Raw genomic sequence first — 26,301 nt, forward strand, 5'->3', positions numbered from 1 at the left:
CTGCAACATTTCTGCAGTGACTACTCCATTTCTCCCTATTTAGGGAAATGGTCATTTTCCCCTGGGTCCACTTCCAGTTCCTTTCAGCTTTGGGCATCTAGAGAGATTGTCTACTCATTCCATACACTTTATGAAGAGGGTTCTCTGACCTAACTGGAAATCTTATGCACTACCCACAAATTCACCACTACATAAGTTCCTTACCTAGCACAGCACTGGGATTGAATGTACAAAATTCTCTAGTGGAAGCTCTAAGCTTGGACTCCCATCATGCAGTACCCTTGCAATGTCATCATGCCTATTTAAAAACTCATATCGTGGCCATGGACTATAACAAACTAGCAGCCCAATGGGCAGCAGACTTGGGCATTCCTCTGACAGGACCTCGGTTGAAGAAATACATCAGTGCTTCTGAGGTGTGGATCCAGAATATGTTGCTATGGGAAACCAATTCTAAAGTGTTTCAGAGATTATATATTGCTCCAAATAGAGTCCACAGAGCAGGACTTTCCAGTTCATCTTGTTGTCCAAAATGCTCTTTAAGAGAAGCTTTACTGAGACAAATACGCAGATTTTGGAACCTAATGTTTACTCTGATCTCCAGATCATGGAATTGCACTTGTTTGAATAACCCACTTCTTTTGTTCACGTGTTTCCACATTACGTCTGTGGCCCCAAAAGGCTATAAAGGAATTTTACTAAGGACTGTTCTTATGGGTAAAAAGACAATATTGTACTAATGGTTGTGTGAGGAGTCTCCCACACTGGAGTTCTTATATGATATTTTTACTCATGATAGAGCACCAGTCAGTGGAATCGTTGGACTCTAGAAAAGGGAAAGTCTTTTGCTCCATCTGGGAACATTTTTAGACCTCATTACCACATGTGACGCGTAGCCAACTGCTTAATATCCGAATTCTACTTTGCAGGTTGGCAGAGGCATCTCCGTGCTGTGTTTTACTTATCCTGTGTTGGGGAGAGGGAGGGGAATGTGGGAAGACGGGGAGGGGAGGAGGGGGAGGGACAAGGGACGTTTTTGAAAATCAGGCTGGAGGAGTGGCCTAGTGGTTAGGGTGGTGGACTTTGGTCCTGAGGAACTGAGTTCAATTCCCGGCACAGGCAGCTCCTTGTGACTCTGGGCAAGTCACTTAACTCTCCATTGTCTGCCGCATTGAGCCTGCCATGAGTGGGAAAGCACGGGGTACAAATGTAATAAAAATGTGTGTATTTCTATATGCATGTCATGTATCTGTTTCTACTAATTTGACCAATAAACATAATTACACAGAAGTTATGCTCATTAGTCTTTTTGATCCTTCATGTTCACGCCCCTAGTTATATGTTTTTATTTATTCATTTATCGGCTAGAAATTCGAGTCCAAAATCTAGGGAATTTTTAACATTGCATTATCCTAATCCTAGGAAGGTTGTTTACAAAAGGTTCTTTTCAGCTGCATTTGCATATCAGGCTGCTATGTATTGGAATGAGCTTCTGTGTGAAATTAGATATCAACCTAATTATGGTATATTTCGCAAATTATTGAAGACCTGTTTGTTAAAGAAGTATGTGGCTCAGTGTTGATGTTAATGTGATTTGTCTTGTTAAGTATGGTTATTGTTATTTTCCTGGGTATGCCCAGTTATTTTATTTTGTAAGCTACACTGAACTCATGAGGTATGATTGGGTTCAAATGTCAACATAATGTAATGTAAAGTGCATCATTTTATACCAAAATAAGTTCTTATGAAATCACTTCACTTATAAAAGCCTCTGAACCTACCATTAGCAATTTTTTCTGTTTACGTGGGAGTACATACTTTAAGAGTTTCTGAAAAGTATTGTATCATGGAGACAGATCTAGTTCTGTTCCTAGCCCTACCTATTTCTTAGTAATTCTTTTATCTTAAAATATAGAAGTCGAAGTTGTATGTTATAATGTATAACAAAGTCATAAAAGACTATTATAAGATTGGAGTCTTGACTGCAGGTTTTGAAAATCTCTTTTGCAGAAATTTTGTAGAAACTAATTTCTAGCTTTGAAAGCTCACACATTAGCTGTAGGATTTTTTTTTCTTTTCTTAGATTTTCTTGCAGATGTTCAGTTGCTTATAGCAATGCAAAACATGTCTTTTTTGATCCAACTCAGCTTGAGAAGTTTCTTTTGGATAAAGAAGTTTAAAATAATGATGGGGTTTAATTTTAGTTAAATGAGTCTAGATTAAGTAGCAGGCTAGTCTTTGATTTCCTTAGTATGTTCTATTTTTAATGTTAATTTTCTTGCCTTTTCCCCATTGATGTGAACTATAATTCTTTATCTCTTTATGCATTCGCATGGAATTCAAAATAAAATTTACAATCAGAAAAAGAAAGGAAATACCAAAAAAAGAAATCATGGCAATTATCAGATTGAAAAGGAGTGTATTGGTACGAACTGAGTCTGTAAAACTATAAGAGATTATATTTCATAATAGGGGCCCTAAGAGACCCTTTTACTAAGCTGTGGTAGGGCTACCATGTGCCAAATTGACCCTGCCACTGGAGTAGCGTGGGCACCTGGCGGTAGTTCTGAAGTTGACGCACGCAGTCTCCCACTGTAGAAAATAATTTTCTATTTTAAACTGTGGGGACATTCCCAGCGTTAATCGACAGCACGGCCACATTACCCCATTCTGCCTGATTACTGCATGAGTAGCGCATGAGCGCTTACCACCTTCTAAGTAGGTGGCGGTAAGGGCTCAGGCAGTAAATAGCTGTCCATTAATTTTAATATTAGCACATAGCCATTTACTGCCCCATTTTAAAGGCCTTCTTCCCACCACAGTAAAAAATGTCCCAGAACTTATCAAAACTAGCAAAGACCACTTTTTACCATGGCTTAGTAAAAGGGTCCCTAAGTTAATAGGACAGAAAGATGCCTACTATAATAAGGACATATGGGCACTGTCACGGAGTCCGGAGTAGTGAGCCCTTGGGCCACTGCCAGTGACCGGTAGCAGCAGGTGAACCACCCAAACAGGAAGTGAGGCTGAACACAGACAGGACCTGTACAAGCAGGACCGGAACTAGCAGGATGGGAACTGAAGCTGTAGATGAGCAGGGTTGGAATAAGCAGGACTGGAACTACTGGACTGGAGCTGAAGTGATAGATAGGATTCTCAAACAGGATTCAGGATTCTCAAACAGGCTTGGCTGGAGCAGGATTCAGGATTCTCAAACAGGCTTGGCTGGAACAGGATTCAGACAGAGCTGGAATGGAAGCTGAAAGCAGACAGGGCTGGAACAAACAATGGAGGAACTGAAGCTGAAAGACAAACAGAGCAAACACAAGCAGGATTAGAACTGAAGCTGAAGGCTTGCAGGGCTGGAACAACCGGGGTTGGAGTAGAAGTTGAAGACTGGCAAGACAAGAACTAGCAGGGCTGGAATTGCAACAAACACACACAGACAAAAACTCATCTGAAGACCTCTGTTGCAAAGGCAAGCCTGAAAGTTCCCAGGTGCTTAATAAAGGCAATTACAGATGAGGTCACAAGTAAATCTGGAATGCTGGAACATCAGAATAGGACTGGAATGGGCTTGGCTTGGCTAGAACCGGATGCTGGAACGGACTTGGCTGGAACCGGATTCTGGAACATGTTTGGGAAACTGGGAGAAGACAGTCCACAGCAGCCATAGGGCCTGGTCCCCAGGAGCCGAGGTGAGTGTAGGCATTGGATACAGTCACAACCGTGACAGGCACTCTTATGTCTTTATAACTTATTAGCACAAATGTGCAGAAATTGGGCCTAGATTAAGGGTGCAGAGAAAATACAAATGTTAGCATGTACTTTATCCCCCAAATTCTGTGAAAGTCGCCAAAAATTGCATGTGCCAATTTGGGTTTGTGCCCAATTTGTGTGTTCAATTTAATTGAATAAAAAGCTAATTTAGCACCAATAATTGCCTTTTTAACAAGCATTTATTGGCATTAATTAAAGTTAATTGAACTTTACACGTGTAAATTTAGGTGTGAGATCGATGCGTAAAATTTATACGCGCTCTGTAAAAGGGGCGCGGAAATGGGCAGGTCATGGGTGGAATGGGGTATTCCTGAAATTAACACATGCTGTTAGAGAATAACAGGGATACTTGCCTAATGTAGGTGCGTACATTTGTACCATGTTTCAGTTGTTGCAAATGGGCTGAGCCTAAAATTAGGCGTGATTCTTAGGCATAACTGTGCCTAACTTTAAGCAAGGCTTATAGAATACAGCTTTTTTTCAACACCATATATAGAATTTAGTCCTAAATGCAGGGGCGGCCCGACCATTAGGCCACCTGAGCCAGGGAGCGGCATTTCCCACTCTTCAGGAAGTGGCATCTCCCCCTTCCTTCTTCCACCCTGTTCGTGATGTTTACCTATTTTGTCACATTCCAAACCCGGCAGTGGCAGTGGTTCCCATACGTTGCCCTGCTGCCGGCACCTGCCTCTTCCCTTTACTGCAGTCGCCTCTCTGATGTAACTTCTTGTTTCGTCAGAGGCTCAGGCAGCCACAGTAAAGGGAAGAGGCAGGTACCGGCAGAAGAGCAGCGCATGGGAATCGCTGCTGGGTTTGGAACGCAGGGGGCGGCATCTTGGCCTGGGGGTGGCATCTTAGCTCTGCCTCAGGCGGCATCTTGCCTTGGGCCAGCACTGCCTAAATGTACTACTATTCTCTGTCAGACAATTATGTCAGAAATATGGTAGGAGTGAAACAGTGGATGGAAGAGAATGGTTTAGTTTTAAATATGGCGAAAACAGAGGTAATGATTGTGTGACAGGAAGAATTGAAAGAGTGACCTGAGACTACATGGGAGATATAAGTGTTTTGGTTAAGAAAGAGATGAAATTGTTGGAGGCGATGCTGGATCATAGGCTTACAATGAAATCCTAGGCTGCTAATGTTGTTCAGACAGCCTTTAGACAATTACATGTGATTTTTAGATTAAAATCTATGCTTACTTTGTATGATTACTGTTATGTGGTTCAAAGTATGATTTTGATGCAACTGGACTACTGCAATGCCTTGTACATTGGTATGGCTGCTTCAGGAGTTAAGGCATTGTAGATAGTCCAGAATGTTGTTGTGAGAACAATTGTGGGTTTATCTAGATTTTCACATGTGACACCTGCTCTTAAGCAACTTCACTGGCTTCCAGTGGCACAAATGATTCATTTTAAGGCATTGTTTACTTCTGCTCCATTTTATCTGAAGCATGCACTGCAGGTCTACCATCCCAGCTGTATGTTAAGATCAGAATCTACTATGCGTATTTCTGTTGATGCAGTAATGCAATTGTGATATGCTGATAAAAGAGATTCAGCTTTTGTGTCAGCTGGAATCTCTTTGTGGAATGAGCTATCCGGCCAGCTTCAGCGATTCTCTGTCCTTAAGCAGTTTTAAAAACTTTTGAAAACAAAACTGTTTATTTCTGCGTTTTGGCAATTATACATGAGTTTACTGTTTGATCCTGAGTACTGTTTTTGGATTTGAGGTTGATTATGAATGTTTTTATGAAAACGACCTAGTTATAGGTGGTATATAAGTTTTTTAAATAAATAAAATTGTGACTCCTAACATATTTTCTGGATGATATGTAATCTGTTGAAAACATTTGTGCTCTCTTTTTCACAATCAACAGCTCTTGCAACCCAGGAAAAAAATAAAACAAATTTTTAACAAAACTAGTTGAATTTCCGTCCTGCCCATTATTGTCACACATAGTAACATCAGAATACAGAATACTGTAAGTTATGAGCCAAAGAGCCTTGCTTAAAAGACTTCAGACTCTCCAAAACATGGCTATTTGACTCCTATTTCATTTGCGTAAAACAGATCATGTTACACATGCATTGAAGAATTATCATGGGTTACCAATTGAATATCGTATTAGGTTTAAAGTTCTTTTATTTCAGGCTTTCCGACAGGGCCTGGTACACTGTCATATTTGTTGGCATTGGCTATTCCCTATTCTCTGGCTTGGGTTTTGATACTCATCGTATGGTTTTGCCAGGGCCCCACCAAGCTCAAATGGAGAGCACACGGCACAGTGCTTTCATTTTTGCTGCTCCATCATTATGGAATTCTATGCCTTTATATCTACGAAGTGAACATTCGTTACGAAAGTTTAAATCCTTATTGCCTACATGATACTCCCTTGCCATTTCTATTGTATTCTATTCTGTGACTTATATTCTGCTATCATCTCAGCAATTCAAAGCAGATTACAAGAGATAACACATTCTTAGCTGAAAGGAATTACATCAGAATAAAGAAACAGATATAATTCAAATTCCTTATTTATACAACGTAAACAAATAGGTTTTAAGAGCTTTTCTATACACAAAATAAGGCATAATTAGACGAATCTTTACCGGTAAAGTATTCCAGATTCTTGCACCCTGGAATGAAAAAGAACGCTCCCACAAGGCATAACCCAACTTTGTAAAATGAAGACTTAGGGGCATTTTTACAAAGACGTGCTGAAAAATGGCCTGCGGTAGTGCAGACGCGTATTTTGGGCACACGCAGAATAATTTTTCAGTGCTCCTGTAAAAAATGCCTTTTAAATTTTTTTCCGAAAATGGACGTGCGGCTAAATGAAAATTGCCACACATCCATTTTGGGTCTGCGACCTTACCTCCAGCCGTTGACCTAGTGGTAAGTATCACGTGATAACCGGGCAGTAATGGCCTACGTGCATCAAATGCCACTTGGCGCGCACCCAATATGCACATCTGAAAAAACAATTTTGGACGCATGTATCAGACGCGCACCAAAAATGAAATTACCACAAGAGCCATGCGGTAGCTGGGCGGTAACTCCATTTTGGCGCGCATTGGGCGCACGGAGATGCTTACGCGGCTTAGTAAAAGGGCCACATTTTTATGCAGAATACAAGTTTAAGTACTGGTTTATGCACCTATCAAATGTGAATAGCCCTTCTAAAATAACTGCCTTAGGGGGTCTTTTACTTAGGCACACTGGCGTTCTTAGTGCGCGTTAAAAATAGGCGCACGCTTAACGTAAAAGACATCCATAGGAATACATTGGCTTCTTGAGCATTTAGTGCACGCCTATATTTTGCGTGCGCTACAAACACCAGTGTGCCATAGTAAAAGACCCCATAGTGTTACTGATCATGTGAAGAAAGTAAGCTCCAGCTGTGGCACTTTCTGCAGCACTGAATATCAGACTTCAAATTTTTAAAGACAAACTAATGAACCGAATATGTGCTAACAAATGCTCATTCCAATTCATTTGTAATAGTAGTTGGTAAAGAATAATGCATTAAGCAGGGAAAACATTACTACATATGACCAGTTTCACCTATCTAAAATGTGACTCCTCAAGAAAGGAAAAATATGTACATCTCAGATATAACAGAATTAGAAAAGGTGCAGAGAAGGGCAATGAAAATGAGGAAAGGCTAAAGTGGCTAGGGCTCTTCAGCTTAGAGAACAGATAGCTGAGGGGAGATATGGTAAAGGTCTATAAAATACTGAATGGAGTGGAATGGGTAGATGTGAATCACTTGTTTACTCTTTCCAAAAATACTAGGGGCAAACAACAAAGCTACTAAGCAGTAAATTGAAAACAAATCGGAGAAAATATTTCTCCACTCAATGTGTAATAAAACTCTGGAATTTGTTGCCAGAGAATGTGCTAAAAGAACTTAGCATAGCAGGGTTTTTAAAAGATTTGGATAATTTCCTAAAAGAAAAGTCCATAAGTCATTATTAAGATGGACTTGGGAAAATCCATTGCTTATTTCTAGGATAAGCAGTATAAAATATGTTTTACTCTTTTGGGATCGTGCAGGTACCTGTGACCTGGATTGGCCAGTGTTGGAAACAGAATACTACTACTATTTACTACTACTATTTAGCATTTCTATAGCGCTACAAGGCATACGCAGCGCTGCACAAACATACTGGGTTTGATGGACCTTTGGTCTGTTCCAGTATGGCAACACTTATGTACTTATGTATTAAGCAATCATATTCAGAGACCTTTTAGCAAAAAGACTTGTTATTCATCTGACAGCCTGTCAACTATTCATATCAATAATAAAACATTTTTTTAATGTTCATATCATGGGACCAGATTATAAATGCACATGAAATGGAAAAAGTAAATACTAAGGTATTCTTTAGAAATATATTAGATAATATTACATTTTGCTGATCAAGAAAAAGCTTAGAGGCCTGTTTACTAAGCCACACTAAGCAGTACAAGACAATTGCTCCTTATTTGGTAGATTGACCTCTAGTGGTAGTACCATAAGACTAACACTAGGGGTCATAGCCACTATTTTTAACCCAGAGAGGACAGGAATGACTGGGGATTGCTCCTGCCCTGAAAAACCTAGACATCAGGGAACCTGGGAGGTCTTCAGGGGTATAGGCTGGTCAAGGATATTGATGTGCTTTGAGGTAATTGGGTAAAGGATACTGATGTGCTTTGGAGGTGGGGGGTAGGATATTGATGTGTTTTGGGGGTGGAGAGAAGGCATGATGCTAGAGGGATCAGGGGGAGTTAGTATGTCAAATACGGGGTCACAGTAAATGCATTAGGAAATAGCAGCGATGCATCAGTGCTCTCTGCCCATGCATTTACAATGCAATAATTCAATGAGGATAATTGAATTCAATCAGCATATCTTCTGGCTGCATATTGACTTATATGGACAAAAGTTAAGTAACATAGTAACATAGTAGATGACGGCAGAAAAAGACCTGCATGGTCCATCCAGTCTGCCCAACAAGATAAACTCATATGTGCTACTTTTTGTGTATACCTTACCTTGATTTGTACATGTCCTTTTCAGGGCACAGACTGTGTAAGTCTGCCCAGCACTATCTCCGCCTTCCACCACCAGCTCTGGCACTGACCGTATAAGTCTGCCCAGCACTATCCCCGCCTCCCGCCACCGGCTGTGTCACCCAATCTCGGCTAAGCTCCTTAGGATCTATTCCTTCTGAACAGGATTCCTTTATGTTTATCCCACGCGTGCTTGAATTCTGTTACCATTTTCATTTCCACCACCTACCGCGGGAGGGCATTCCAAGCATCCACTACTCTCTCCGTGAAAAAATACTTCCTGACATTTTTCTTGAATCTGCCCCCCCTTCAATCTCATTTCATGTCCTCTCGTTCTACCTCCTTTGCATCTCCGGAGAAGGTTCATTTGCGGATTAATACTTCTCAAATATTTGAACGACTGTATCATATCACCCCTGTTTCTCCTTTCTTCCAGAGTGTACATGTTCAGGTCATCAAGTCTCTCCTCATACATCTTGTAACGCAAATCCCTTACCATTCTCGTAGCTTTTCTTTGCACCGCTTCAATTCTTTTTACATCCTTCGCAAGGTATGGCCTCCAAAACTGAACACAATACTCCAGGTGGGGCAGAATTAGAGGTATGACAGGGTGCAGCCAAAATTTATTCAAACAATAACACTGTTTAGCTGCTGTCCAGATAACATTTCTATATGCCTGCACAGAGAAACAGCAGTCTTAACTTTATATGGGTAAAATTAGGGCGGCATATTCAACAATCTGATTTCTATGGTTATGTTCATTGATAGAGATATATAGATAATTGCTCAATATTGACCCCTTTTTTACTACTGCATTGGTTAAGATTCCAGGCAGCATGAGGCACTCGCTTGCCATCCAAGGCTGTAAATACTTTTGAAATAGTACCCAGTTCCTGAAGAGGGTGAGCCAAATCGTGATTAGGTGAAGAACCCCTTAGAAACAGCAGAGAGAGCTTTATTCTGCTTTTTAATAGGCCCCAGAAGGGGGTTGCAATATCTAGCACACACAACGAAAGAGGTTAGAACATACTTTGGAGTTCATTTATGATGACTCAGTGCAAACAGCAGCTGAAGGGTAAGAAAACTAAAGGCCCTGCATTGGAAAATAAACTTTTATCTTATTTAGGGACCCTTTTACTAAGTTGCGGTAAAAAGGGCCCTGCGCTAGTGGTGGAGGCCATTTTTGCAGCGTGCGGAGGCCCTTCATACCGCTGCGGGTAAAAAGGCCGATAAAAGACATGGCCATGCGGTAAGACTGAGGTGGTGGTAAGGGCTCATACGCTAACCCGACGGTAACCGGGTGGCGCACGACGCTGCCCGATAACCACTGGGTAACCTTCTGCGGAAATATTTTTGGGAATATTTCCGCTAGCGCTGGAAATTCCATGTGCTGGGGGGGGGGGGGGGGGGGTGAAACGACTGCCGGCTCCTGCATTGTGCTAACGGTAGTTCTGGATTGCTGAGCGGTAGGCCCATGTTGGGCTCACCACTGCTTAGTAAAAAGGCCCTTTAATGATTCTAAGGGAGCAATTCTACAGCTATTTATTTAGTGCATTTTTACCCTACCTTTCCCACAGGATGCGGGCTCAAAGTGGCTTACATTAGACTGGAATTGCGATCGCCAGACCAGTGGAATACAAATACAATATTTAAACAAATAAGTAAACAAACAAGTATTCTATGATGGACCCTAGGCACCCAGATTCCATTATAGAATCCTAGCATTTTGGCACCAGCAGTTATACCGGCTGTAGACCTGACATAAGTGCACACACCTAAATGTGGCAGTATTCTATAAGTTATGTGTGTAACTGGGAGACCTGCCCATCTGCCACCCATATTCCGCTCACCTGCAAATACATGCCATCACCCAGATATCTATATATTGCTTCCAGATTTGCACACCCAAATTTGTGCACATGCCCAAGATGCGCACGCAAATGAATTTGAGCTCTTAACTATCAGTAATTGGATGCTAACAACCAGTTACTGAAGTTAATTGCCGCTCACTAAAATTTGCATCTGGCTGTGTGCTATTCTATAAGGCAAGGCGCCTAACTGCACTAGCACAGAACTCAAAAGAGGGCGTGGCCATGGACGTTCCAAAAAGTTGCATGCCTTTTATAGAATAATGCTTAGCACCGGTTTTTTTCTGGCACCTAATTTTGAGCTCCATTCAGGGGTGAACTGACCGTATGGGCAACCAGGCAGTGCCCGAAGACCCAGAGGCTCTGAGGGGTCCAGAGGCTCTCTCCCCCTGGAAACTACAACCCACCTGAGCCTTGGTAAGCCCTCCCTTGTCCTACCTTGAAGGGCCGTGGTGGTCTAGCGGCCTCTTTGGGGGCAGGAAAGAATCCCCTCTTTCCTGCCCGCTGTTGCTACTCTGCCCAACTCCACCGCATTTTCAACAGGCTCGCGAGACTGCCGAGACCTGCAAGACTACCGTAGGTGACACAGGGCTCACCGCAGCAGCGGGCAGGAAAGAGTAGGGTTCTCTCCTGCCCCCAAAGAGACCTCTCTATATCACCATACATAAGTACATAAGTACATAAGTAATGCCACACTGGGAAAAGACCAAGGGTCCATCGAGCCCAGCATCCTGTCCACATCAGCGGCCAATCCAGGCCAATGGCACCTGGCAAGCTTCCCAAACGTACAAACATTCTATACATGTTATTCCTGGAATTGTGGATTTTTCCCAAGTCCATTTAGTAGTGGTTTATGGACTTGTCCTTTAGGAAACCGTCTAACCCCTTTTTAAACTCTGCCAAGCTAACCGCCTTCACCACGTTCTCCGGCAACGAATTCCAGAGTTTAATTATGTGTTGGGTGAAGAAAAATTTTCTCCGATTTGTTTTAAATTTGTTACACTGTAGTTTCATCGCCTTTTAGTTTCATCCCCTTGTAGGACTGGGGAGGGTGCACTAGTGTGCGGGGTGGCGAGGTGGCAGTGTGCAGATAGTGGGAGTGCGGGTAGCGCCTGGGTAGGGGTCCAATGACCTTTACTGCCCTGGCTTCAGTTATAGAATTCCCCCTATATAAGTTAAGTGGGTATTTGCAGAATAGCACTTAAGAGGAGCTGTTGCTGGTAAGTACACACTTGTGTGAGTGCTAGTATTCGGGACATTTACATGCGCAAAGGACATGCAAATGTGGGCACATAGTTATAGAATTACATGTTGTTGCATATTATGTTCTAGGATACTTAACCTCTAGCAACATTTTTTAAATAGTTTCTGGAATCAATGTCCATCCATCTATTTGTTAGGAGTGTGCATTTATGAGTGCACATTTGGTTCGTTTGAAAGTTTAAAATTTTTAAGTGCGCCAAATTGCTTGTACCTGTGCATTTTTAAGTTCTTGCGCACATACAAAAGGCAATTTATAATCTAGGTACCCTCATTTACATGCCCCTGCATGTATGTAGATATCTAACATAATCGCACTTATGTGGGTTTTTATGCACATACCTGTGAAAGTACCAGCAAGGTGCTTAGGCCCTATTCTGTAAATACCTAGACAGGCTCCTGCCTGGTTAAACCCCATTGAGCGAGCCAGTACTCAGTATTCAGTGGCACATAACTGGTTGGTGGTGGTGCTGAAAATCACCACTAACTGGCATTCCCCTAACTGACTAGGTTAGGGGTGGGCTGAGGGCAGGGTTAGGGTGGAGCAGCAACTTGGCCAATTAGCAGCAATTTTCAGTGAAACAGCTGCCCTAACTTTATGTGGTTAGTTAACCAGGCACCGGTCTGAATACTGGCCAGTGACTGGTTAACTTCTGGGTCGGAGGTCATACCCGGATATTCAATGCCGGGAGCTGCCCATGCCCCAGCACTGAGTAACTGGGGTTAGTTACCACTGCAGGCTCAATATCGACCGCTCAATTTTTCGTACCTTAGCTCCTTCTTTATGGAACACCTTGCCTATTTCACTCCACCAAGAACTTCCTATTTGATGCAAGAAGGCCCAAAAAGCTCACTTCTTTTAAATATGCTGCTCCCTTTAGGTTTTTATTGTATTGTAATGGGACGGAGCCTGGCCTGGAACACGTTGTGACTTGTGATTTTTTTCCTCTGCTGTGTATGTTAATTATTTTGTTCTTTTAATTTATAGGTTAGCTTACTGTAAACCACTTAGTTGGTTATTCTGTTTAGTAACCAACTGTCAAATGTAAATAAAACTTGATATCATAAGGGTATTACAGGGGTGTAGCCAGACTTCAATGGGAGGGGGGTCCAGAGCCCGAGGTGAGGGGGCACATTTTAGCCCCCCTACTGGCGCCACTGACCCCCCCGCCATTGCCGACAACCTCCGCCATTGCCAACCCCCCCTTGCTGACCCGTCGCCACTTTTCACAACCTCCCACCCTCTCGACCTCCCCCCTCCTGCCGTGAACCCTCCCCCGCCGTCGCCTACCTTCGGTTTTGCTGGCGGGGAACCCCAATCCCCGCCAGCCGACTCTTCATCCTGCAGTCAAAAAAGTCTTCATTCTGTTGCATGCTGACAACGTGCAGGACGTCAGCATGCAACAGAACGAAGACTTTTTTGACTGCAGGACGAAGAGGACAATGGTTGGTCGGGGACTGGGGTCCCCCGCCAGCAAAAGCGAAGGTAGGTGGCGGCGGGGGAGGGTTCGTGGAGGGGGGGTTGAGAGGGTCATTGGGAGGGGGTCCAGGATGAAATCTATGGGGGCCCAGGCCCCCTCAGGCCCCACGTAGCTATGCCACTGGTATGCAACCTATCTGTGCATATTGTACCCAGAATTAGCAGAGGTTTCCTGGGGACACATTTAGGTAACGGGAGATTTGTGTGAAGGTCTGGGGGCGGGGAGAGGGAAATGGGTAAATTTTATAAAGGTGGAGAGGTATATATGTTCCCTTATAAATGGGTGCAACTTATGCACCTTTCTTCCCTGCAGGCTGTTTATCTAATTATCCTCCACAAGTTTTCCCTACCCAAGTACAATGAAAAGTAAAGAATCCCTTCTTACTTGCCGTTGTCTAAGCTGAAGCAGGATATGGGGTATGCATTAACAATTCTGAACTCTCCTTTGTTTGCAGGTCTGTGTGGTAGCCTTGTTGGGATTATGCATATTCTTTATGACATACCAGGTTGATGAGAAAACATCTTGCCAGTTTGCTATGAAGGTAAATTGCTCACCTCTAACTTTTACACACATATCTAGCCTGTTCAGCTAGGACTTCTACAATGAAAAGCAGGTGCTAACTCTCTTTTATAGAACAGACACCACACAGGCACTTAAATATAGGTGCAGATGCCTGGTATTCAGTACTAGTGCACGTATGTTATGTGAACACCCCTGACCTATTCAGTCCCTCCCATGGCCACACCCCCTTTTGAGTTATAAACGCTTAGCAAAATGTGTGCGCAAATCTGAATTGTTGCCAATTAACGCCAATATTTGATTGTTAGCGCCCAATTATTTGCATGAATTGATCCATGGGATAACTTCATCACAGGGTGCCTATGTGAAATGTCAAGCAAGGACTTTATTTTACAAAGAGGGGGGATTTTATATATGGTGCTTAAAAAATCCATGCAGAAAATATTTTCACCTAAGTGTATTCTATAAGCGGCACCTAGATTTAGACGCAGTATATAGAATATGCTTAGTTGATATCCCTTTTACTAAACTGCGGTAAAAAGGGCCCTGCGCTAGTAGTGGGGGCCATTTTTTGCAGCGTGCGGAGGCCCTTTATACCGCTGCGGGTAAAAAAGGCCGATAAAAGACATGGCCATGCGGTAAGACTGGTCTTACCACATGGGCATGTGAGGGGGGAGCACTTACCGCCACCCACTGAGGTGTAAATCTCAGTGTGTGGATTTAGACACACTGGGCCATTTTCCCACCTATAACCATCCCCCTTTTTGGCTGCACACATTAGAAGTTAGCTGCACTGCATTACAGAATACACTTATTGAATTGTGCACATAAATTCTAATGATTGCCAATTAGTGCTCATTATTGATTGTTAAGTGCTGTTATCAATGCTGATTGGCTTGTTAAGCATATTAACCGAGTTGTTACAAAATATGCTTGGATTTCGGCGTGGATCTCTTGGCATCCTATATAGAATCTGTGGGCTTATGTGCTTTTATACAATGCAGTGCTACAGTGGCTGACAATATTATACATATTTCTTAAAGTTACTCAGACCAGGGGCTCAACGCTGTCCAACATGCATGTTTCGCCTGATAGGCTTTGTCAAGGACTCCCCCTGAAAAAATGTAAACAACACCATCTCAAATTTGAGACGGTGTTGTTTACATTTTTTTCAGGGGGAATCCTTGACAAAGCCTATCAGGCGAAACATGCATGTCAGACAGCATTGAGCCCCCAGTCCAAATAACTTTAAGATAAGTGTTTTGAACATACTAAAATATATAGAAGCCGATGAGGAGTTTGGTGCGAATGAAATTGCCAAAAAATCATTATTGGACAATTGAGCACCACTGAGGCAAAATGTTAGAACTGAAAAATTGAACAGTCAAATAACTGTATTTTGACAACCTTTAAAAGTTGTGGAGGTTGGTGGAGAAATATATAGGAGAGAATATCTGGGACTGATAAGATTTCAAAGGTATTCATAGATGCGGTTCCCACTAAGAAACGTATAGAATAATTGCCTATATAACAGAATATTATACATATGTCATCGTTGTCTGCATCACTCAAACATAAATAACAGTCTAGTTCATTAACAGGCTTCAAAATGGAAAATGGCACGGGGGATAAAGTTTGTCCCCATCCCCGTGGGCTCTGTCCCCAACCCCGCGGTTATTGCAGATCCCTGTCCCCGTGTCATTCTCTAGCGTCTATGTTGGCATTCTAAGCATTTAGACACATATTTGACACAGAAATGTTACCATCTTCTTTATGGAATTAACACCTCAATGTGTGCTGTCACAAATAATGCACATTATCTGCCATTTTTGTATACGAAGTATCACTTGTGAATTTTTCTCACATTAGTGCACTGATCTCAATATCTTTTACAATGATACAGGAAGTACTTGTGGCAGAGGACAGGTGGCGCGGTGGGAACGAAAAGACAAACTCCCGCCGCTCTGCAGATGATTTAGGGGTACTGGACAGGAAAATTTTGCCAAAGCAGCTCAGCATGTTTCAGGGAGGCTCAGCCTTCCAAGGCCTCTTATACTGGCCACCTATGCAGGCAATGAAAGTGAGACATTTCTACTTTTTGAAATGTATCTTTCTTTTAAAGCAAATATCTTGGTTTCACCTACATCTTATTCCTTAAGTGTTAGTTTTATTTGTCCTACCATCATGATATTACAATGAATAAAAAATGTTGAACTGCTATTTTTTTTTAAGTGCATGTTTAAGCAAAAGATGTTTGTCCTGGGCACTGACACATCATGTTGGTTCACATTCAGCTCCTTTTGTGTAGACAGTAGTCACAAGACTCACATTTCAAGCTATGGGAGATATGTTTGCAGTGGTAAATTCTGGCAGGCTCCCCACTTGCTACTGGCTGCATGTATGGAGTTGCCCCGGGTTCTGTCATGAGACCAGTCTACTGACAGGCACTTTTGACACGCTTATGTACCCAAGACAATATCCTCTTTTGCTCTTTTTACTTATTCCTGTGCTTTTCGCATTTCAGGGTGCTGGCTCATGAAGGATATTCAGCACTATCTAGACAGTGCTGGTGAATATCCACAGAAAGCTACAACTACGCCTCTTAAGCAAGTAATAGTGATCATTATCTGGATAAATGGCTTTGAATATCAGCCCTCAAAATTCAGTTCTTCTGTCCACATCTCACTGAGTTCTCTTGAACAAGTTACTTAACCACTCTGACTTCAAACTTAGAGGCTCTTTTACTAAGCCACGAAGGCGCCTACGCGTACCCCACGCACATCAGCTACTGCGAGGCCCAGGCGGTAATTTCATTTTTTTCGAGCATCCACTAAGTGCACCAGAAATATTCTAGCACACGGCACTAACTAGGTGGTAATTGACATTGTATGCGCATAGACCATTACTGCCCAGTTAACACGAGACCTTACCACTAGGTCAGTGGGTGGCGGTAAGGTCTCAGGCCCAAAATGGACGCATGCCAATTTTCATTTTGCCACATGTCCATTTTTGCTCCCCCCCCCCCCCCCCCCCCCCCCCCACCAAAAGACCTTTTTTTGCAGGTGTGCTGAAAAATGAATCTGCGTACGTCCAATACACGTGTCTGCACCAGTGTAGGATATTTTTTGATGCACCTTAGTAAAAGGACCCCTTAGGCTCTGATTGATATTCTTATCCATGTGATTTCCTACAAATTAGTGGCTTGTTTAGGTGAAAGTTTGCTATGGATGTAAATGAAGTTCCGTAGCACACTGTTGCAAAAAATAATTTGCCTGGGGCTAAACAGAAAAAAAGATAACTAGGCCTCTTGAGGCCTAGTTAACCTTTTTGTAAATATAGACCTGCAAAGACATCTTCACGTGCCAGTTTCACTGAATTCTAAATTAATGAGCTGCTTTACATAATATTGCTCCCCCACAACTCATTAACTCAGAATTTTAGTAAACTTTCACATGGACTACATGCAAATAAATGTATTACTTACTTTGGCTAATGGATCACCATATGTGAAAAACTACAGAAAAGCCCAAAATGCTGACATTTTTCCCATTCCATCTGTGAAAAATCTGCTGTTTAGGGGTAGGGCAGTGACATTGTTACCATATGAATTTTCAAAACAATGTAAGCAGAGAAAAAGCATTTTGCCCATATAAATTGGCTTTATGATAATTGTCCTCCCTTAATGAGGCTAAGTCCACATGTTGTTACACAATATGCAAAACTTAACCATACTGAAAAGAGGCATTCTTGGGGGAGGGTAGGTTGAAGGAGTAAAAGTACACACAAAAAAGGAATAATTCTAAATATGTGCCTGTAATTTAGCAGTAAATACTAATGCCAGCCATAGAGCTACTATATATGCAATAAGGGGTCCTAATACCAAGGTGTGGTAAAAAGGGCCCTGTGGTAGCAGCAGGGACCATTTTTGCTGTGCGCCAGGGCCCTTTTTACTGTAGCGGGTAAAAAGCCACACCTCTCTTCCCCAAAAAATGGCAATGCTGTAAGGTTACTTTTACCGAGTGGCCATGTGGTGGGGAGCACTTACTGCCACCCATTGAGGCAGAGGTAAGGGCTCCTGCTGTAACCTAGTGGTAACCAGGCAGCGTGAGGTGCTGCCGAATTACCGCCAGGTTAGTACCTCAGTAAAAATTCCCCAAATATTTTCTGGCGTGCTGCAAATGGCATGCACTCAAGTTGGAACTATTGCCGACGGCTGCATTGGGCCAGCAGCAGTTCTGGGTTGCCGTGTGGCAAGCCCTCCGCTGCAGGGCAACCCTTTCAAAAAAGGGTCGCTAAGTGATTCCCACTTACGCTCTGTCCAGACTCTTCCTATGTCTTTGCCTACCTGTAAAATATACACTATCATCTGGATTCTATAAATGGCATCTAAAGTTCTGCGATGCGTGTGCAACAAAATTGGCTAATGAGCCAATTCGCGTCGATATTTGGGTGCTAACAATGAATTATTGGTATTAAATGGCAAAAATTTAGATTTGTGTGCACATCTTGCTAAGCGCTGTTCTATAAAGATCTTCTAGCGTGTAGAGGGTGTGGCATGGGAGGGGCATGAACGGGTCAGGTGTGTGCAGTATTACTGAAGACCGGGGATCTGCACCTAAATCTCGCACCAAGATTTTCACCAGGTTTCTGCTGGTGTGAATCCTTGCGCCCAATATTTTGCATAGAAATCAGCTCGCATGCTATTCTACAAATGGTACCCAGCCTGGAGCAGTGTTTATAGAATAATGCTCTGCACAGATATTTTTTCAGTGCCAGTTTTTCAGCACCACTTGTGATATGATGTGATGTGATACAGTTTTTGTGTCCCGCCAACACCCACTAAGTGAATGGTTCAAAGCGGTCTACAACAAATAGAAACAGAATTCAACTAGTAATAAACATAGCAAAATTAAACTGAAGATACAAATTTAAGACAAAAACGCTTTAAAAAGGTACGGTTTTAGATGTTTACGAAATTGAAAACAACCAGAAGAGTTTCAGAGAGTAATAGGAAGGGAAAGCCAAGATGTTTCCAACATTTTCTTATATTTAATACCAACAAACGATGGTAATAATAGGCATATCGGATCTCTAAATTGCAAAGAACCTCGTTCACAAGGAAAAGTAATCAAATTTGAGAAATACTCTGGAGAAGAAACATCAAATATCTTGTAGACCATAAACACCACCTTAAAAAGTGCTCTAAAATGAATAGGAAGCCAGTGTAAAGATACAAGAACACTAGTAGAACTTTCACAATTCCTAAGACCTAAAATAAGTTTAGCCGCTGTATTCTGCAAAAATTAGAGCTTAGATCGCAACTTAGCAGAAATGGGCACATATAAAGCATTATAATAATCTAGGGGGCCCTTTTACTAAGCCACATAGGCGCCATTGTGTGCCCAACGCACGTCAATTTTGAGTTACCGCCCGGCTACCGTGTGGCCTTTGCGGTAATTTCATTTTTGACATGCATCCACTACGCACACCAGAAAATATTTTTATTTTCTGGCATGCAGGCGGTAATCGGCATTTTACGTGTGTAGACCATTATCACCAGTTACTGCATGAGATCTCATCATTAGGTCAATGGCTGGCGGTAAGGTCTCAGATCCAAAATGGGCACGCGGCTATTTACATTTTGCTGCATGTCCATTTTCAAAGAAAATTTTTAAAAAGGCATTTTTTAAGGTGCGCTGAAAATGATTCTGCGCGCGCCCAAAACACGCGTCTACACTACCGCAGGCCATTTTTCAGCGTGCCTTAGTAAAAGGGCTCCTAGGTGACTTAAAACACATGATTGTACCAATAAGACAAAATAAGATCTGTCAAAATACTGTCTAATATAATGTAATAGGCGCAATTTAAAAAATACTATTTGAATTAGGTGTCTAATTTGAGTTTCTACAGAGAGAGGAGTCTAAAATAATTCCAAGAATCTTTGAAGACAATTCAAATTTCAAAGAGAGGTCTTTAGACACATATAAAGAATAAGGAATTGGGTCACCCTTTCGGGCTAACCACAACAATTTTGTTTTATCAGCAGTCAACTTAATCTACTTCAATGTAACATATGTGCATATGTACAGAATAGTGCTTAAGTGTATTTTTGGCATTTATGCATGTATGTGCACACATTTGTGCACATGAACCATTATTCTAATAATTTACACATGTAAGTACAGTATAAATGTTAGTATGTACTATATAGAATCACCCGTTTTATATCAAAGCAACGTATTTTTTAAGCAAAATTCTACTCCCACAAAATGCAGATAGAAGTGGCTATGCATATTTTGCAATGGCAGCTTTCAAAGTGGAATTCATTGTATGCTTTCCCTTTAACATCTGCTGCAAAGGGAGCAGGAAACTAATAAGCTCAGACACTGCACTGGGGATGTGCACAGACAAAAAAAGTTAGGCTCGTTTCTAGATATTTTTTGCACTTTTTCTTACTTTTTTTAAAGTTTGTTTCAGATATCCATTTAAAAAAAATGTTAACTTGCATGAAAACTTTGTAATGCACAGAAATGAGTTGGAATTACATTGGGCTTCTTTTAGCCGCATGCTGAATGCGAAGAAGCCCATTCAATTCCCATGGGCTTCTTCCCATTCAGCGCACACTGAATTGGTAATGCCGCTTTGTAAAAGGAGCCCGTTATTTGTAGGTTAACTAGCATTAAATCAATTTTGGGTGCACTATGGGATCCTTCTACAAAGGCGTGCTAGCGTTTTTAGCGTGCACTTAAAATAAACATGCGCTAAATGCTAGAGATGCCCATATATTCCTATGGGCGTCTCTAGCGTTTAGCACATGCTAATCATTTAGCACACACTAAAAATGCAACTGCGGCTTTGTAAAAGACCCCTTGCATTTTTGAAGGTATGCTAACAAACTGAGGGAGCCTTTTACTAAGCTGCAGTAAAATGTGGCCTTAGTGTGCGCTCCAGCAGGGTTTTCCCGCACACTAAGGCCATTTTTACTACTGCCGTAAGTGATCGATTTTCTATTTTTTGTATTAATAGTCATGCGCTAATGTTGCCATTAGCAAAATCTACTAATGTGGCCAGTAACAAAATCTACTAAGGCCTCATTTGCTATTCCTGTGCTTACCAGTTAGCATGTGGTAATATAACCACGCTGATCTACCCTTCCATTCTCCCTTCCAAAAAATAGAACAATTTTTTAGCGCGTGGATTACGGTGTGTTAAAATGCCATTTACCACAAGACACACTCTGTCGCCATTTTAAGCTGCATTAGGCGCACATTAGCACCTAACACAGCTTAGTAAAAGGGCCCCACACAGCCCAGCAACGAACACACATCCCTATGCACTAATGCAATTTGAAACTACCACCTATATCACCTATACCATCAAACTTGTTTTATGTATGTTTCTTCATTATAACTGGAAAAGTCTATGTTCTGCCTCTTTTTGTTTTTCTCCAGCTGTCCTACTTTTTGCTGAGTGCCCTCAGTCTGATTATCTGCCTCACGGCAATGGCTTTTGCAGCCCATCATTATTCTCAGGTCACGCAGTTCACCTGCAAGATGGTCCTTGACACCTGTGATTGCAAGTTGGACACTAGCGATCCCCTCAGCCGAAGCTTCAGTTACCACAATCTGTCTGACTGTTCCACCGTTACCAGCACTATCAAACTGTACCTACTCCTGCAAATGATTCTTAATGTAGTTATAGCCGTTGTGTGCTTTGTGGTCTGTTTTGTAATGTGGAAACACAGATACCAAGTCTTCTATGTGGGAGCCTTTTTCTATACAATGGCTCGTACTGAAAAGGAGCAGCAGAAAGTGTAATTTTCCGTAGGATAGGTAAAGGTCGACACAGGTTAGTTGAAACAACCAAAACAGTCGATAAGATTCTAATCACTGTTTTCCCATCTTTTATATGATCATATTTATATTTTCAAATCAATGACAGAGCAAATATGTGAATACTTGGGGGATATTGTGTGCCACTGAGCACGAACAATTATTTTCAAAATAGTTTAACTGACAAGTATAGCAGATTTCTGCAAATCAGTTTTATATTTTTATCAGTTGTTGCGTAAATGTTCCCTCATTATGTACAATTACTTTTACAGATACCTAAACTGTAAATTACAATTTTGTAAAAATTAAAGCAAACCAAGATTTGGCACAGAATAAAAATGTTTACAAATAACATGATAACAGTAGTGAGATATTTTAGGACGTTTTTAATGCAAAGGGATTTACCAGTATTTTAAGAAAGTACCACAGAAAAGCTTTGGAAATAGTTTACTAATACAGAGGTGCTTTTACTAAGCTGTAGTAAGAAATGGTCTTAGTGTGCCGTTACATGGGTCTTTCCCACGTGCTTAGGCCATTTTTCCATGGCTGTGATAAAGGGCTATTTTGCTTTTTTTCAACATAGGGCCATACACTAATGTTAGCATTAGCACACAGCCATTTACAAAAATTACCACGGGAGCACTTACCTCCTGTTTTGGAGACAGTACAAGCTCCTGTGTTAACTATGTGCTAATCACTTAGCGCGCAGTAATATAGATGCTGGAATGCCTACTCTCAACCCCCTACTCGCCCCCTCATAAAAAGTTTAAGAGAAAATAATTAGCGCACACAATGCAAAATGCTTTAACGCATCTGACATTAGTCCATTTTTAACATGTTAAGGGCACATTTCCAATAGAAAGCATATTTAGGTTCTGTATATTCACTGCTGCCTTTTTAAAGGTACAGTTACTGATACTTGTGTGTTCAGAACTGGTGCTGTTAAGCTTGAGTGGAGGAATGGCCTAGTGGTTAGAGCACCGGTCTTGCAATCCAGAGGTGGCCAGTTTAAATCCCACTGCTGCTCCTTGTGATCTTGGGCAAGTCACTTAACCCTCCATTGCCTCAGGTACAAACTTAGGTTGTGAGCTCTCCTGGGATAGAGAAATATCCAGAGTACCTGAATGTAACTCACCTTGAGCTACTACAGAAAAAGGTGTGAGCAAAATCTAAATAAATAAATAGGGCCTGATTCTATATATGGCGCCTAAAATTAATGCACGTTAGGCAATTATGCCTAAGTGTATTCTAAATAAATACCACATGTAAATCTATGTACAGTATTTAGAATTCGATTAGGCATAGTTCGTGCCAAACCCCTAAGAGAAAAACTGCATTGGCTTCCACTCAAAGAACGTATTACGTTCAAGGTCTGCATCTTGGTTCATAAAATCATTTACGGTGATGCCCAGGTTTACATGTCAGACCTCATAGACTTGCCACCCAGGAATACTAAGATCAGCACGCACATTCCTAAATCTCCATTTCCCCAGCTGCAAAGGACTAAAATACAAATTAACACATGCATCCAGCTTTTCCTACATAGGCACACAGCCTATGGAATGCATTACCACTTGACGTGAAAAACCAGCATGACCTAGCCAACTTTCGGAATTCACTGAAAACCTGCCTCTTCAACAAGGCATACTACAACGATCCTTCATATGAACTTTAACGCATTACCACTTTATCTATTATTCCGAATTTGATCTCTTTATACCTGTTTGCTTAATTTTATTTTGTCATTCATGTTCTCTATGTAATACCACTTACATCTCTCACTCTGGAATGGCGATTGCCATGATGGAACAATGTTAGCCACATTGAGCCTGCAAATAGGTGGGAAAATGTGGGATACAAATGCAACAAATAAAATTAAAATAAATCTATGAGCATCCAATTACGCCAACACAAAGCTGGTGTAAATCCCTACATGTAGATTAATGGTCACTGGCCCATATTTTATAACAACCGTATAGATTTTAGAATGCCCATGGAACACCCATTTCCACGCCCCCAATCACTCCCCTTTCTGCCTGCACACATTAGCATTTAGGTGCAGCGCATTACAGAATACGCTTAGCAATGTACAAGTGTAAATTCTTTTGCCAGTTAGTGCTTGTTAAGAGCTGTTAACAATGCTTAACAGCTTGTTAAAACAATTAATCTATACACATAGTTATAAAATAAGACTAGATTTACCCCCTGTATAGAATCCGGGGGATAGCGCCTAACACAGCTTAATAAAAGGGCCCCACAGTGCAATATCAGCTATTCTGAATTATATAGAAAATGTTTGCATTACATCCAGGGTTATAGACCTTTGATCAGTGGTGTGCTGGAGCCGGCATGCACCGGCTCACAAGAGCCGGTTGTTACATTTTGTACCAACTTGCGAGCCGGTTGTTTCCCACTGCGAGCCAGCTCTCCTCCCTCCCGCCCGCCCGATCCGGTCCCTCACCTGACTCTTCTAATTCTTCGGCGGGGCAGGCAGTCTTGCCTGCCCACTACCAGCGCTGACTCTCCCCTGCCGGTTTGCGCTTTAAAAATGGCTGCCGAGACTTCCAGAGGTGGCCTCGCGAGACTGTTACTGAAGTCTCGGTGGCCATTTTGAAGTGCGAACCGGCAGGGGAGAGTCAGCGCTGGTAGCGGGCAGGCAAGACTGCTTGCCCCGCCAAAGAATTAGAAGAGTCAGGTCGGTGAGGGACGGATCCGGAGGGAGGGAGGAGAAGTTGTCGGTGAACAACGCGGGAGGGGTGGCAGGGGAGAGAAGGGAGTCCCTGGGCATGGGTGGATGAAGGGCAGGGGAGATTAGGGTCACTGCTGGACATGGGTGCATGCAGGGGAGAGGAGGGGAGAGAGAAGAAATGCTGGACATGGATGGAGGGGAGAGAAGAGTGAGGAAGGAGATGAGATGAGGGAAAAGGAAGAGAGGAGAAAAACTGCACATGGATGAAGAAAATAGGCAGAAGCTGAGGACCCGAAATGAAGAAGAAAGGAGAAATGGAAAGAAATAAATGGAAAGGAAGCCCTGGAAACGGAGTTAAGAGGACAGATAGCAGCAGAATCGGATACTGGACCAGCATGATCAGAAAAACAGTCACCAGACAACAAAGGTAGAAAAAAAATCATTTTATTTTCATTATAGTGTTTGGAATATGTTCACTTTGAGAATCAGGTGCTCAACATTAAAAGTTTATATTTATTTACTTATTTATGGCATTTTATCCCACATTAAACATGAATTAGATTGGAACCCGGGATCATTTAATTTTTTTTTCCTGGATAATGCATTGCCCCCCCCCCCCCAGGCTCTCTCCCCGGCTATATTCAGCTCTGCAATTTGGGGGGGGGGCACAGAGGGGACGGGGGGCACAGAGGGGGACAGGGGGGCGCAGAGGGGGACCGGGGAGAGAGCCTGTTGTTTAACATTTACCAGCACACCACTGCCTTTGATGCCTCTGCTCCAATCAGGTTTTTAAATTACCTATAATTTAGGCCTGAGAAGTATTTTATGTAGTGTATCTAACATAAAGAAGCATCTTCCCATACAATATAACTTCTAAAGGGAGTAGAGAAGTAGTCTTGTGGCTAGAGCAGTGGGTTGAGAGCCAAGGGGGCCAGGGTTCAAATCTCAGTGATGCTCCCCTGTGACCTGCAGCAAGTCACGTAACCCTCCATTGCCTCAGCATTCAGCCACCATGCTCAGCCTTTTTTAAACACCAGCTGCGGTAGTCAAAATAGATCCAGGTATTCAGCTGCTTTTCCTGTTATTCAACTCCAGTTATTGGACTGTGATTTGCGCTTCAGCGTTCTTTCTTGTTCACTATAAGGTCTTTTTCAAGACCATCACCATCAGTTCCCCTGTGGAATTTCTTCTAACCACATATACTACTGAGACTCCTGAGGCAGGCCTGTGGCTGAAACACAGATCTTTGTCGAGTCTACAATAAAGATTTTCAAATTTGACTCTGTTGTTCCAGTCTCTTGAGGCACTGAATATCAGCCAGCACCAGAACTTATCTGAATAGCGGTGATATTGAGTCTACTAGCCGAATAACGTACCTGGATAACTTAGAAGAGCCTTCTATCTATCCTAAGTTATCCAGATAGCAGACTGAATATTGGTCACTATCCGGATAAGTTCTGGAAGCACCTTGGCTCCACCCACAATCCGCCTCATCGTGTGGAAGCGGTCTGTAAGAATATTCAACGGCACTAACAGATGGTGCATCTGAATATCCCAGTCAGCACCACTTCTCCAGCTAAGGTGCTGTTATCCAAATACGTGCTTTTGAATTGACCCCTTAGATTGTCAGCACTCTGGGGAGAGGGAAATATTTAGCATATCTGAATGTAGCTCACCTTGAGCTACTTCTAAAAAGGTGTGAGCTGAATCTAAATAAATAAGGGACCGGATGATATTCCAAGTGAGTTAACCAGCCGAGAATGGCTGCCGACCGGTTAACTTGATTATCTTCTATGAAAATGGCCGGT

At 42.2% G+C, this 26,301-nt stretch overlaps 1 protein-coding gene across 1 annotated transcript in view; it reads left to right on the forward strand.

Moving 5' to 3' along the window:
• Window positions 1-22,817, forward strand: part of SSPN (sarcospan) — a 57,427-nt gene extending 34,610 nt beyond the window's left edge. The window contains exons 2-3 of the mRNA XM_030215028.1: window positions 13,908-13,994; window positions 21,424-22,817. Of these exons, the coding sequence (XP_030070888.1) occupies window positions 13,908-13,994; window positions 21,424-21,789 (453 nt within the window). The 3' untranslated portion in view covers window positions 21,790-22,817. The remainder of the gene's footprint in view (window positions 1-13,907; window positions 13,995-21,423) is intronic.
• Window positions 22,818-26,301: the final 3,484 nt, after the last annotated feature.

The sequence above is a fragment of the Microcaecilia unicolor genome, chromosome 9 (assembly GCF_901765095.1).
Source record: "Microcaecilia unicolor chromosome 9, aMicUni1.1, whole genome shotgun sequence".
NCBI classification, from domain to species: Eukaryota; Metazoa; Chordata; class Amphibia; order Gymnophiona; family Siphonopidae; genus Microcaecilia; species Microcaecilia unicolor.